Below are 15,902 nucleotides of genomic sequence, written 5' to 3'. Positions count from 1 at the left end.
TACAGAAGTTCTTTGTGCAAATTGTGCTGAATTGTAGAACGATGTACTGATACACCATCAGCAGCAAGATGTTCTTGCAGGTCTTTGGAGGTGATCTGTGGGTTGTCTGTAACCTTTCTCACAATCCTGCTCATATGGCTCTCCTGTATTTTTCTTGACCTGCCAGACCTGCTGGGTTTAACAGCAACTGTGCCTGTGGCCTTCCATTTCCTGATTACATTTCTTACAGTTGAAACTGACAGTTTAAACCCCTGAGATAGCTTTTGTAGCCTTCCCCTAAACCATGATACTGAACAATCTTTGTTTTTAGATCTTTTGAGAGTTGCTTTGAGGATCTCATGCTGTCACTCTTCAGAGAAGAGTCAAAGGGAAGCACAACTTGCAATTGGCCACCTTAATACCTTTTCTCATGATTGCACACACCTGTCTATGAAGTTCAAGGCTTAATGAGCTAATCCAACCAATTTGGTGCTGCAAGTAATCACTATTGAGCAGTTACATGCATTCAAATCAGTAAAATTACAAGGGGACCCAAATGTTTGCACAGCCAGTTTTTCACATTTGATTTAATTTCAAGGGCGGCACGGTGGTGCAGTGGTAGTTAGGAGACCCGGGTTCACTTCCCGGGTCTTCCCTGCGTGGAGTTTGCATGTTCTCCCCGTGTCTGGTTGGGTTTCCTCCGGGCACTCCGGTTTCCTCCCACAATCCAAAGACATGCAGGTTAGGTGGATTGGCGATTCTAAATTGGCCCTAGTGTGTGCTTGGTTTGTGGGTGTGTTTGTGTGTGTCCTGCGGTGGGTTGGCACCCTGCCCAGGATTGGTTCCTGCCTTGTGTGCCCTGTGTTGGCTGGGATTGGCTCCGGGTGACCCTGTATTCGGATTCAGCGGGTTAGAAAATGGATGGATTTAATTTCATACAACTAAATACAATACTGCTTCACTAAAAATCTTTTTTCAGAAAACACCCCAGTACTCAGATGTTCCTAGGAAATGAAAGACATACCGCTCTTATCTTTTTTTTTTAAAGTAGAGTAAATTATTATGCAGGCTGAGAGGGGTTCACAAACTTTTTCATATGACTATGTACAGTATATATATATATATATAAATATATATGCCTGATTTTTGTAGTTTCAAACCCTAAATACAGTATGCCCCAAAAGCACTTTATTTTTCTTGCAAACTCAGCTTAATACATTAATTCATTACCTAAAAACAGAATGTAAAGGTACACCCGTATACTGTGCAGTACTGTTCTGTTATGTCTCCCACAATAAAGAATGTAAAATACCGATGTTACCGCAATACATACTGTAATTCATGCATGCGCATTTTCTTTGGTATGCACTGTAGTTTTCTTTGTTATAAGTAGACTAAATACATAATAATTTCAGTTAATTAAAATACAGTAAAATCATGAATGATATTGATGATGATAAGAATGATGAAGTAGCTGTGCAGTACGATGCACACGATTTAAAACTCCTCGGGTGGCGCTGCTTCTTCAGGCGCTTCAGGAGGAGTCGTATCTTTGTACGGGTCTTCTTCTGGTGGGGTTTCGTGCTGGCTTTTCTTTATAGGTTTTAAGAACATTGTGATAGGAAGTTGCTACTTTGTCTCCTGTAGCGAACTGCTGGTACAATTTTCGTGCTTTCTCACGGATGATGTTACCATCCAATGGGATGTTCTTCCTGCAGTCAGTGATCCACAGTGCCAAGGCAGATTCCATGCTGACAATATTTTTATTCCTTACGGTCATTACCTTTTTGGCACTATCACTGAAACTTACAGATACGGTACTCCAGATTTCTTCTTTATGTAGCAAACGGTGCTTTCATTAATGCCATAGTGGCGCGCTACTGAAGCATAACTTTTTAGTTCCTAGAGCAAATCCAGTACTTCAACCTTCTCCTGGAGTGTTTTAAACTTCTTCTGGCACTTAGGCTCAGTTCCTTAGAAGGTGCACGGCGATTCGATGACATTGTGTACATTTAAGAATAACAAAACAATAACAAAATGGAAAACACGAGAACATTCAGTTGGAGATGCGTCACAAAGCAGCAGTGAATCAACAGCAAGGAGAAATGAATAACGCTCTTGGATTGGCTACTTTCCCCATCCCAAACCGTGGTGGTAAACCCACTCAACTGGAGACGCACCACATGGCAGCAATCAATCAGCAGCAAGGAGAAATTAATAACACTCTCAGATTGGCTACTTTCACCATTCCAAACCGCGTTTCCCTCAGCAGTTGTTTCCTGTTATCTCTACAGCACAGTATTGCCATGAAAAATGCCATAAAAAATTACGGAGGATATTTGCACTTTCCGCTAACAATTAATAATTAGGTTCTAATAAAAAATCCGTGAATGACTGAGTCCATGAACCCTGAACCGTGACTTTGCGGGGGTCTACTGTATATATATATACCGTTCTGTCATGGTCCAACAGTGGGATGCCTCCTGCATCTTTGGCTGTCCATGGTTTTTAGGTCTTTAAAAAAATAAAAACATTCCATACCAAGCTGGGATGAAAAAAAAATTACTGATAGCACATTCTAGTCATGAAGATTATTGCAGTCAGCTTAACATTTTATAACCAGGTTTAAAAGTTGTTTTTTTTATTGATTAAAAAAGATAAACAAAAACACAGAGTGCCAGACTTATCAAAAAGTAACTATACAATAAACACTGTGACACCATAAACAGACAATGTTCACTAGACTCTCAAGAGATTGCACAAACTTTATGGGTATCTGGTGGATAGTTATCCTGCATATGGAGATTAAAATAAGGTGACCATAAAAAGGTCACACTATAGATTATTGTTCTGTTACATGAGTCTTTTATTTTGTTTGTTTTAGATGTGATAAGGTATTAGAATGTATTTGAAAACTTTATGATTATTAACCATAGGATGAAAAGCATAGCAAAGTAAAACTCCAGGCTATATAAACCTTGGTAAGTCATGATAGTCTTTGTATTCTGTCTGTCTTGCTACCCGAGGACTTAGCATGTGAACAACAATTTCATCTGAGGGAACCACATCAGGTAAGAGGAACTATGCCTTACACCTCATTCAGTTTTATCTATTTTAGCCAATTATTTCTGTTTTACACACTTTTCTGTCCTTTTATTTTAGGATGGACTATTTGCTATCAAACTGACACAAGAGAAGGCAGCTGTTTTTAACCATATGGATTGTGAAACTAAAAGGGCTTTCACCTTTAGATTTTAAATCCATGACCTTTCTCAAAGAATGTGATGTTTATCTTAGAATGGGTGAAGAGAGTGAAACAGAAAGGTTTGGTAAGTACTGATCATTCGCTCTCTCTGAAAATACTAGAAGCATTGTGGATTTTTTAATATTAAATATATGCAGATAATTATCCTTTTTTATTTGTTTATTATAGGAGGCTGCATTAACAAAAGTGGGATTTTTTTGAATATATGAATATCGTATTTATGAAAGGACACATTGGACGTTTATATGGTTGTACAATAAGAGACTCATCAGGTTTAGTAATTCAACCAAATCTATTCTGGTTTTATTCTAGACATACTGTACAATGATACATTTTTCTGTGTTCACTGTTTATAAGTATTTATTTAGCATGTTTTAGTAAAAAATGTCATTGATATTAAATTGGGTATTTAAATCAGCTTGGACATATCTGTGTATTAAATGATGAAGATTAATTTTGCAAATATTATAGCGGAATTAAGTGCTAAATGGCTACTGCAGTTGTCTTTCACAATAGGTAGGGAGTTAAGAAGGTTTAATATTGTGAGAGACATGAAACAGATTCTAATGAATTGTTAAAACATTTGAATTATTTAGATGAGAACAGGCCATTTAGCCAAACTAGTGGCGCTTTTCCACTGCATAGTACGGCACAGCACGGTTCAGTACAGCTCACCTTGGTTCGGCTCAGTTCGGCTCGGTTTGCGTTTCGACTGCAGTTTAGTACCGCTTTAGAGTGAGCGGGATTATTCACGTGTCGTTATAGTTTCGCTGCCTCTACTGCCGTGACATCATCGTAAACGCGCCACAAGCGACCTCCTGAAAAACTTTTTCATTCCGCGTCGCCCCATCCAGCTCTCCCTGGATCTGCTCCTCGGCTACCAACGAGAGGAACGTCTGTACTTCCTCAATAGACCACGAAACAGCCATTTTTGGTTAACGGGTCTGTTGTGTCTCGTGTCGCAAGTTCAGTGACGCAGTAATGACGATTTTCTCCGGCCAAACAGTGACCAGCAGAGTTTACACGTCACGTTTTGGTAACGGTTCGGCGCGTTTGGAACCTCGGCTGAGGTGGTACTTAAAAAAGGACCAGGTACCAGGTACTGTTCCCAGTGGAAAACTCCCCAAAAGTGAGCTGAACTGAACCGTGTCGTGCCGTACTATGCAGTGGAAAAGCGCCAAAAGCTCACCAGTCCTATCCCCATAATTACTCCAAGATAACATAAAGTCGAGTTTGGAAGATCCTACAGTCTGTCACACTATTCTAATTATCCATGTGAAGAAAACCTTTCTAATGGCTCTGTAAAATGTATGCTTAACAAGTTTCCAACTGTGCCCCCATGTTCTTGCTGAACTCTTTCTAAAGTAATAATTTTGAACACTTCTATCATGTCACCTTCTAATCACCTTTTGCTTAAACTAGAAAGGGTCATCTGTTTTAGTCATTCCTCATAACTCATCCCCTACAGTCCAGGAATCAGCCTACTTGCACTTCTCTGTACTTTTTCTAGTACTTCTGTGTCTTTTTGTAGCCTGGAGACCAAAACTGTACACAGAGGTCCAGATCAGGTCTTACTAGTGCATTATAAAGCTTGAGCATAACCTCATTTGATTTATTGTCTGCAAATCGTGCTACAGTATATAACCTAACGTTCTGTTACCCTTCTTAATGGCTTCTGAACACTATCTCGAAGTTGATAATACTGTATCGAGTTCACTACAACTTTAAATCCTTCTCATAAGGTGTTCTTTCAATTTTCAGCGCTCTCGTTGTGCATTAAAATCTAACATTTTTACTTCCTATGTGTAACACTTTACATTTACTTATATTAAATTTCATCTGCCACTAATATCTTTAAGTCCTCCTAACTTTCTTTCACCTATATTTTTATTGTTTCTTATATTACTAGTTGTTCACAAGACTATGTTAAACACCACAAAAAAATAACAATTTGTGTTATTTTAAAAACCATAAAATTTTGAATTTTAAAAATTAGGTACTGGCTCAGTATATGCTAAATTGTAGGTATGCTAAACAATGTTGATTCATTTTTTTAAATTAATTTGTTTAAATAGACCCTCTTCCAGATCACTCAAATGAAAAGTGAAGTGAGCATCTCTATAGACTATGGTGGAGAAGTCAGAACTGTTGCTATTCATGCTGTTGTGTGCAGCTACATTTTACATGCACTTCAGGCTTTATGCATATAATGCAGGTTTTGTAATCACCATTCATTATTCAACCACTTTATCTCTGTAACGTTTGTCACACACAGCCACAGTTGTGGTGCAGGAGTACTCAAATCTTCTTATTAAATGCTGATTTGGACATTTCTGTATGTCTGCAGTTTTACATGTAATGTGGAGGGCACAGAGAAGCAGTTAGTCATGTGCATACACAACTTTTTACAGAATCCTACTGAAGGTTTTCATGCATATTGCAGTATGTGTACCAGGTTGTTTTGTCTATGGTTCACTGTTTATGAAAGAAAGGAACTGTCATGTTTTAAGATGCCCAGAAAAGTCTCCATCAATGCCATCAACAAAGCCCAGCTCCAATTTTTTTTGTAAAAATTGTATATTTTGGACATTTTATGAATAAACTAATTAAAAAATTGCCAATGTACAGCAATAAAAGTGAACCATGGTTGGTCAGGGTGGTGTTTTTTTTCTTCTTATGATTTAATTTCTACCAATCTCTTGGTGTATTATAAGTAGGTGATGAGGTATAATTATAAAATAATATGAAAATAAAAAAGGGTTTCCCAAGAAGGTATGCTAAGCCACCCAGATGAAAGTCATCCATCTATTGGAGTGAGGTCCAATGCACTAAACTGCTCAGACACTCTGGAAACACGCAAAGTGGTTTGTCTGAGTCATCCTTAAGATCTTGGTGCTAGCTTCTGTTTTTCACATGGTTAACTTTCCCTAACGATGCTAGACGTGTATTAATCGAAAGGATAAATACCCAATAAAATAAATTTTTAAAATTAACCGTATTGAAGATGAGATGCAAGCTCACAAGTGGCCTGTCCACCCCATTGGATCTTTTGACCAGTCACCCACTTCAGCTGATGTGACTAGGGTGATATCTTACTCTAAATGCAGGGTGTGTTAACTGCTGTTGTTGTTGTTTGATATGATCCTTAATCTCTGCCTACATGTTTTACTATTTTACACTCGGCAGTTTTGTGCTAGATACTAAAAATGTAACTCTTTTGCCAGGAGTAGAAATTGAATCTGCAACATAAGATTATTCTGTTTGATCTTGAATTGAAGGCTTTTGCCAATCAAATCAGCCATCCTGGCAACTGCTCAATAAAGTATGCTTTTAAAGAGTCATACTTCTGAACTTTTTAGGTGTTTTGCTTTTTATTTGTGCAGGTGATTAAATGCTTCCAACGAGGAATAAATGTGTGTGAAACTGGGATGATTATGGCTGAACTGAACATTTATAGAGTATGGATGAAGTTATTTGTCTGTGTTTTTTAATTGTGCAGATGACTAATCAGTTCTGTGGACATCTTATCATCTACACACCCGAACGGATTCAAACTGTGTTGAAAGGTTTGATGGCTGAAGATCTTATGAGTGGTTTAGCTGCAATGATATTAGAGTACAACTTCTCCTGGAGAATGTTCAACATGAAAAACACAGACTGAAGGAATGGTGGAGTGACTGATCTATTTGAACTTTAAAGAATTATCTTACTACACCAACACGGTGTCGTGGGTATGACGCTGTTTTGAGCACAGCTTAGACAATACATTTCCTGTACTGACCAAAGCAACCTTTTTTGTATTTGCTCAGATAAATCACCTTTTTTTTTGCTCTGATAAAGATGCCCAGGAAATTACAAATGTTCTGTCTTTTGTTGTAAATATATTGTCTAAAGTACATGTGTTTCCTTGTAACAAATCTGTTTGTAAGATGTGAAGGTATTTGACATTTTTATGCCAATCATTCATTGTATGTTCTGTATTCAGAGTTACTTTTCAATAAAAAACTTTTTTTTTATTTTGTGTGTGCAGTTCTTTTAAATAAGGTTCTGAAAGCCTGGGTTTTGGGATTGGTCACTTTGAGGGGGCATTGGTGTCTGGGGAAATAGCTAGATAGTGTGAGGGCTAGAGGGAGCCAGAGAGCGCCTAACCCCCAACACGAATAGATCAAGACAGTGTGGTGTTTTATTTCAAAATACTTTGTATAAATAAATACAAGTCATCTCTCCTTCAATTCACCTCTCACCACCGCACTGCTGTCCTCCAGTTGAGTGCTGCATTTCTTTCTCCCAGCTTGGAATTCCCTGGACAAGGCAGTGCAGTCCCTTTTAGTGAGGACCCATGCCAGGTGTTGCTTGTTGGAATTCACACATAACGGGGAGCACATCTCCCTCTGGTGGCACCCTCAGACCTGAACAGGGCTATGCTGACAGAATGCAACTCCTGGCATTCCCTGTTGATTCCTGAATGGCGCAGATATCGAGGGCTGCTACCATCTAGCAACTGTGGGGAATAAATATCTCCCCGAGACAGTTCTGCCCTGTCCTCCTCTTCGGTCCTGGCCAGGGATAGTACAACAAATTTTTCCATTTGGGATGCCTGTCCATTTATCTGGGAAAAGAGTCATCATCCCTATTGTTTGGGATATCCATCCATCCATCAATTTGTGGAGCTTTGTCCTGGTGTGACATCCTTCCTTCTCTTGCATGGGATGCCTTTCTGTCCACTAGGTGCCTTCCGTCTGGGTAAGGTATCTTCCTGATTCCTTGATAGATAGATAGATAGATAGATAGATAGATAGATAGATAGATAGATAGATAGATAGATAGATAGATAGATAGATAGATAGATAGATAGATAGACATTTGTCCCTATGGGGAAATTTGGCTTTTTACAGAAGCTCTTTAAATAAATAGATAGAATAAAACCTTGATCATCCGTCAGGAGCCAGCCGAGACAGATCAGAGAAAAGGCAGATAACAGAACAGCTACTTTAACACTAGAATTACCAAACCATACGAAAATCCATTCGTCTACTGGTCACTGATTAGGAAAAGGGTTAGAATGAAAACATGCCGCCACAGTGGCCCTCCAGGCCTGGAGTTTGACACCCCCGATTTACACTATACAGCTCCCAGTACCTCACTCCCAGGTAAACAAGGCTTGAGCTAGGAGAGCTTTTTGCTGTTTCTGTGGTGGTGGGAGGATGGAATAGTAGGCTGCTTGTTGCTTGTGCTTATCAACACATTTATAAAACAAAAGACGCTGACAGAGAGTTGTGAACAGATTTAAGGTGGGCAGGGTTTACAGGTTTTTTCGTAGCCTTTGGTAATTCTAGTGTTAAAAAAGATATACAGTAGATTAGTTTAGCAAATAGTCATGTTTATTTACCTAAGAAACTATTAAAAAAAATGTAATATAGTATTTACAAAATTAATTAATTTATATAATATTGTAATGCCAAGCGTAATAAGCAAATACATTCCGTAACAAATGGTACCCTGTCTTATACCCCGTTATCTGGATTACAGAGCACATCCCTACCAATAATTATCTCCTGCCACTCACGTTCTGTCTCTTTCTATACACATTGTGGACTTGGCCCAGACACAGACAGGCGGACATGTTGTTTTTCAACCACCACACATTTATTTACAATATTTACAATTCTTAAATTGGTCACACAGACCCAATTCAGTGCACAGTCCCCAAAAACACAGTCCTGACCACAAATGCCACTCTTCGGGCCTCCTCCACACCTCCTCTGTGCTTCGTCCTGCCTCCTCCCGACTCCAGCGCTGAATGAATGGAGACGGCCCCTTTAATGCAGTCCCCGGATGAGCCCCAGGTGTTCCCGGCATTCCTCCCTTGACCACGCCCCAGCGTGGCGGAAGTGCCGGCTGTCCTCCCGGCAGCTCTCCAGGTGCCGTCCTAAATCTTCCCCAAGGCATTGGGGCGCCTCCTGGCGGTGACCACGGGCCCCTACAGGGTAGGGCTTCCATGCCCTCAACCCGTGGCCCGCAGAGCAACCAGGAAGGCGGCCCCCACGTGATCCAGGGTGGGCTTTGACCCTCTTCCGGTCCCTCACGGCGTCCTGGCCGGGTCGTTGCCCCTGGAATCCCTGACAACATATACTTATTGTCTCTTGACTCCCTAATCAAAACTTCCTTCTAACACACCTTCCTGTTGCTCCTAACTTCTCCTGTCACTCATCTTCTAAGAGATGTATCTGCCCCTCACAGAACAGAGGCCCTTCACCCATTCCTGTCATTTATGCAGCATTTCACCCTTTCTGCTCCCACACAGAGCATCACAAGCTGACTACACATCACAATATATTTAGAAAACATAATATAACAGAGTTTAAAAAGAAAATTACAATGCAAAAGAATATTAACATTAATAAAGAATAACATTACCATCAGTGGTTTCCTTTTCCAACACATTTTTCAATTTTGTCAGCATCATGCTTTATATCATTCACTGTTGAAGCAATACTTGAAGTGCTTTTGCCTTTTTGTAAACGTTTAATCATTTAAATTTTTTGTGACAATTCCAATACCACATGCATGTATTTATTAGTCATAACAATGTATAGTAGTTTAATTATAACAAAAGAGAAAAGCTACAAAACGCTATTAAAGCTGAAGGTATGTAAATGACACTGTAATTTCAAAATATAGCATGACGCATGGTGCTGGGTTAAAACACTGTGCGCTAGCAAAAGGGAGAGTTGTTCCAAGGTGCATAGTTTGCCACATACTGCACGGCAGTAGTAATAGGTAGTCACTGGCGTGTGCAGTTTTTTTTTTTTGCCCTGACAGTTAAAGGAGTCCCAGTAGTGTTTTTTGACACACTGCTGCTGAATAATTTGTTGGCTGAAAGTCCTCACTGTTAGTGTGTCAGAAAGAGGATGTGTAGCTTTGTTCACAATGGCACTCAGTTTTTTTTAATTCTTTCCTTTGACACTACCTCCATGGGGTCCAGAGTGCATACTATTAACTAAGCTTTCCCTTTTGATTAGCTTGTTGATTCGTGGGACCTAGAAAATCACACCAGCCATCAGAGTTATAAAAGATTCACTTCTCTCATTAAACAAATGCTGTCTCCTGAGGAAGTAGAGCCTGTTCCGCCCTTCTTATATAGTTCTTCTGTATTCTGAGATCAGTCCAACCTTTCATTAATCGGTCCCTGAAGTATTTATAGGAGTGGACCACCTCTACATCCATTACTTGAACAGTGACTGGACACAGAGGCTCTTTGGTGTGGTGAAAGTCAATAACCAGTTCCTTGGTTTTGCTGATGTTATGATACAGACAATTATCTTGGCATCCTATATTTTGTCTCATCCCCTTTATCAATACACTCCATAAGTGCAGAATCATATAAGAATTTCTGAAAGTGACATGATCTGGTGTTATATTTATAATCTGAGCTGAACAGAGTGAAGAGAAAATGTGTTGCTCACATCCATATCGAAAACACAGTCTTTGAGTCTGACAAGCTGAGGTCCATGAGACTGACAAACTGTAGTCTGCCCAACAGATAGTCCTTTATCCAAGGCACCATAGGCTCATCCCCCTGCATATTTCTGAGTTTACTGCTTAACAGGTATGGAGGATGGTGTTGAAGGCACTGGAGAAATCAAAAAAACATAATCCTCACAGTGCTGCCACCTTTGTCCAGGTGAGAATAAGCCTTCTGGAGTAGACAGATAATAGCATTCTCTACTCCAATCTTTGTCTGATATGGAAGCCTCCTGGCATTGCCAGTTAATGGCAGGTACCACTGTTCTGTTCCTTTCCACACTCATGCAAATAGGTTTATGCATGATGTAGGTGTGCTGGTCATCCACAATTCCTTGACCTTTTCCCTCTTCAGCCTTGCACCCCACTCCTTCACCTTTCTCTACAACCCCTCTACCCCTCTGAAACTCCCTGTAATTTCTGCACACACACAGACAGAACCATAGAAAAAAAAAGGCCACAAACTTCTAGTCTTCACTTACACCCCCTAAAAAAAACTACAGTCCCCGCCTTTGATCACTCAGTTCTGCCTCCAGCACCCACTCACTTAACTTATTTGACACCAACCCATCTCCTAAGGTGGGACTTCCACCCCATGCTGGCTTCCTATTAGACGAGTGGCGGGATTTGGGGAAAAGGTTATTTACATCCTGACATACTCATTTGTTCAAAAAAGGGGATGGGGCACCTGTCACTTTTTGAATAATTGACTCTTATTAGCTAAAGTTTTTTTTGACATAACATATCTAATATACTACTTGGGATGCGTTTTCTCTTTCTGAAACAACCTAATAGAAAGTTAATGAAGGGCTGTGTCAACATTTTTTGAAAGGGATAACAAAGATAAAGGTTATTTTCAGGCTGGAAAAAAAAAAAGATAACATCTCTGGTGACACATCTGATGAAGTTTATACAGTTGAGACTTTTCTGTCACTTATGTTCTTTACTTTTCAGCATGGAAATAACTTTTAGCTTTCTTCCAGTAACATAAAGTTTAAAAAAAACACACACAATTACTGACACTATGGTGAAAAAAACACAAAGGAGGCATCCTTTTAATAAAAATATTCTACCAAAGGCATAAATGTATTTAACAGTTTAATGTTGCATTCAAATAAGAATGGATTACTTACCAACTATCTTACAGTCTTAATTTTCCAATTATTTTAAATCAATATTATTGTCTCATACATTCAAATACATTTTTTCTTTTTTATTTACTCCACATTTACAAAAAAGACATTTTCGTCTTTATAAGATTAAGCAAAAAAAATCAGAAATGAACAATCAGTAATTTTAAAGTAATTTTTTTTCACACATATTGGGTTTAAAAATAGTACAAATTGGCATGAAAACTAGGACATGCCCTAGCTAATCCTGGATTGGTCCCCCAAATTCATGTCATATACTGCATAAATGCAAGCAATTAATTAATACATCTTCTCATGCATGCTCATTCAAATTGGCAATGTGTGCTTTACACAAAAAACCTGGAAAATCTCTGAATTAAACAGCCTCTCCATAGCCTCTCATCCAATAACCAAATTCTGGCAGAGTACTGCATGAAGCTACAGCCAGTCATGGGTGCACCTGCTGCTATTAGGCCCCACAAGAAGCACACAATCCAATGGTGGCTTGACTGGCTCCCTTCAAAATGAAATCCTCACTCAGTTTCCTAGATACATGCTTGGAATCCACCATTACATTTAAAATAATAATAATAATAATAATAATAATAGGACACTGACTTCTGCTCTAGATAGGCTGCCAGGTAACACTCAAAAAGTTAAAACAGGTGGTATACATGCTTAACATCATATGAGAACAATGAAGAAAGGAAATACCACATAAACAAAAAAGGTAATGTTCACATTGTCATTGAGTTTGTTTGTGCTGTGCTGGTTGATAGGCAAAAATAGCAAATTTATCCATTTAAAATTAAGTCTACCACACAATACAGTGTGAAGAAAGGAATTGAGTCTGAATACTTTCTGAAACCTTTGTTTATATTGTATTTGTTTAAAAGGAGGAGAGGTTAGGCAAATAAAGGTTTGCGGTATCAGCTCCATTTAATTGTGTTGTAAAAAAAACGGACAACAACAAGTCTTTCTGGGTGCAAAACTGGTGTAAAACTAAAACGGAAAGTTGAAAAAGCAAAATAAGCTCTCAGTCCTCATTGTTCATTGGTTCCAGAATGAACCTCAACTTTTGGTTGCTTCTTGGTTTATGTAACACCCACACAAAAGAGGCATGGCTTCGGAACTCTGGGTGGAAAAGGCTGAAGTTGTTACTCATAGATGCGTATATAAATATATATATACGCCCCCGTGACCCTGTAGTTAGGATATAGCGGGTTGGATAATGGATGGCTGGATGGATGTTTTTAATGTTACATGTGATTAATCAATATTAATTACAAAGATGTATGTGATTAATTAGTGAATTTTTTTAATCGAGTTCCAGCCATAATATACTGTATATATATATATATATGTGTGTGTGTGTGTAAATATACATATGTGTATATAAATATATATATGATAAAAGGGATATCTGACAAAACTAAAATCACAGTAAGATATTTGCCCCAATACTGTGTATGATGCCCCATACCACATGACTCCTGGTACACCAGCGTAATTTCAGGATTATATGAGAAGAGCCTGAGGTCCCTCATGCCACTGAGTGGCAGCCGGGAGAGCTTGTATCTAATATGTGCCTGCCCAGCATGATGGACAATTGTCTGAATGCAGAGACACTTGAGGCAGCTAGGATGAGTACTGCTAAGGCAAAATCAGGAGTTCTCTAGCTTATTCCTGTCCCTGAAATTGGTAGGTGGGCTTCGCCAGAAAGAGTACAAGTGAATAATTTAAAATAACCCTCGACTGTATGCCAGTTGAATTTAGAGTCAAGAGGAGAGTGGACAAGTGTTCAGATGGCAGAAAAAAGTCCAAAGAAGGAAAAAAGGTAGGAGTAGCCAGTGGAAGAAACGAAAATATTGTTAATTTTCTGTTGTGTTTTGTACCTTTAGCGCAAAAGCCTTGTATCCTCTTGCATCAGTAAAGTTTCTCAGAACACACCAATTCCCCTAAGACTATATCAGAGTGCAATAGATGCTGATGTATTGTCTGTTTATCTATTACAAAACAACCTTCTGTTTTGAAAGTATAATGAAGAAATGTTAGCTGTTTCTTACATAAGAAGTTGGTTTACAGCCACTAATATTAAATTACTATAGATAACCTTCCTTGCACTTCTCCTGACTTACATCTTTCTACTTAACACAGGTCAACATGCAGAAGATATTTTTGGAGAGCTGTTTAATGAAGCGAACAGCTTTTACATGCGAATGAACAATCTTCAAGAAAGAGTTGACCTCTTAGCTGTCAAAGTCACTCAGCTAGATTCAACAGTAGAAGAAGGTAAATCAATAAATATTTTTAGTATTTGGTACTATAATTTTCCCATTCTTTGTGATTATTTGCTTGTCTTAGTTGAGGGCTTGTAATTACATTATAACAACCTTGAGGAATAAGCAATATACGTTAGAAATTTTTGGAAAGTGCGGAAAAAGAGAAAAAAAAAATAAAGCTCTGTAAAGGAGAGAGATCCTAAAAAGCTATTACATGAGATCAAAGACAACATTTTTATTTTTGTGTGTCCAGATTCAACTGCTTTCACTCTAATGACAATAATCACAAGCAGAAGTGCTGGGAGTAATTACTGTTTTCTGTTGTTCATAGTATAGAGGCATCTTCAATTTTCCATAAGGTATTTCTAATGTAAACAGCAGGCTTTTACTTTGCTAGATTATTATTAATCACAAAATTGACAACAAAAATGATAATGAAAATAACAGAAATATAGTAAAAAATAAAGTGTCTGTCCCTCAAGTCAGAATAAAGGATTAAAAAAACAAAAACATATTGTGTATTCTATTAAACATGTACAACCATATACAAATACTACCATTTGTAGTATTTAACTGTAAATGACCAGAAAAGTGAGTCTGTATGTAAAGAATGATAAGACATGTCTTGCATTAGCTATTAATCAAAAATATAAGAAATTAAAAAATGAAAATAAATGCACATGACTATTAGTGAGAAGCTCTTAATGATGAACTTTGGTCTTATTATAGACTGAGGTGACAATATACAGCATGTTAGCAGTTTTAAAATGCTCTCACGATTAATGAAATGATCTAGGCTATTGGCCACAATTAAAGGTACCCACATTTTTTAATAAGACTTTTTTACTAAATTTTCTTATTTCTAGTAAACACCAACAAAATACTCTCCTCAAATAAATATTAATATTTTTGCAGAAACAAATATACAATCCTTTATAAGAGATTTATGCATTTTATTGCCAGTTTAGTCTGAAAAAATGCACACAATTACAAAAAATAAAAAAATGTTACGTTTACAGCCTCTTATAAAAGTGGCCACAAAAGATATTTGTGACCCCTTCACTTTGTGATACTGGCGTAAAGAATCACAGAAAACCAGAGCCTCTTCTGACACTGTCAAGAGTCAGATCTTGATAGAATCCATCACCTGGGTCATTCGTGAACACAACCAAGCTTATTCTCACTGGGCAAGATTAAATTAAGGGATCAAACCCATCTTAATAATGACGACATTACCTTTTGTCAAGGAAGATGTATTGTTTGAGTAGCAAAAAATAAAACATGCATCATCAATGTTGTAGTATTTGCATACATTGTTCAATAACAGGGTGGTAGTATGCCTTACATTGGGCTGGACAAATAGCTTTGATGACAAGCTGAATTATCAATAATGACCCATACTGTGGGCTGTATAAAATCTAGAGGTACCTACTGTATCAACCCAATAACACATTTGTTGATGAAAAACATTACCTTTAAAAAATAGTTGCTGTTAGGAATGTGAATAACGTAAAGTAATTTCACTATGACGTTATTCTGGTCAATGACACGATACTGTATGCTCTGAACTCAAATCATTGGTATATTTTTTACGCTAGATGTCACAGCAACTAATGCATTATGAATATAAATAATAATGAATAAAATGTATATCTCTTAGTAGGCTTCGATAGTTGCTTTCAGTCATTTTCATTAATTAAAAGCCTCCTTGTAAGTGTATAA

General features: G+C 38.0%; 1 protein-coding gene across 1 annotated transcript in view; it reads left to right on the top strand.

Annotated features, from left to right (window-relative positions):
* LOC120537101 (wiskott-Aldrich syndrome protein family member 3-like) overlaps positions 1-15,902 on the top strand; it is a 120,789-nt gene that overhangs the window by 46,473 nt on the left and 58,414 nt on the right. Inside the window, exon 3 of the mRNA XM_039765757.1 lies at positions 14,056-14,190. Within this exon, the coding sequence (XP_039621691.1) occupies positions 14,056-14,190 (135 nt within the window). The remainder of the gene's footprint in view (positions 1-14,055; positions 14,191-15,902) is intronic.

This window comes from Polypterus senegalus, chromosome 10, assembly GCF_016835505.1.
Source record: "Polypterus senegalus isolate Bchr_013 chromosome 10, ASM1683550v1, whole genome shotgun sequence".
Classification (NCBI taxonomy): domain Eukaryota; kingdom Metazoa; phylum Chordata; class Cladistia; order Polypteriformes; family Polypteridae; genus Polypterus; species Polypterus senegalus.
Note: the sequence above shows the minus strand (reverse complement) of the source record. Positions and strands in the feature narration are given on the sequence as shown.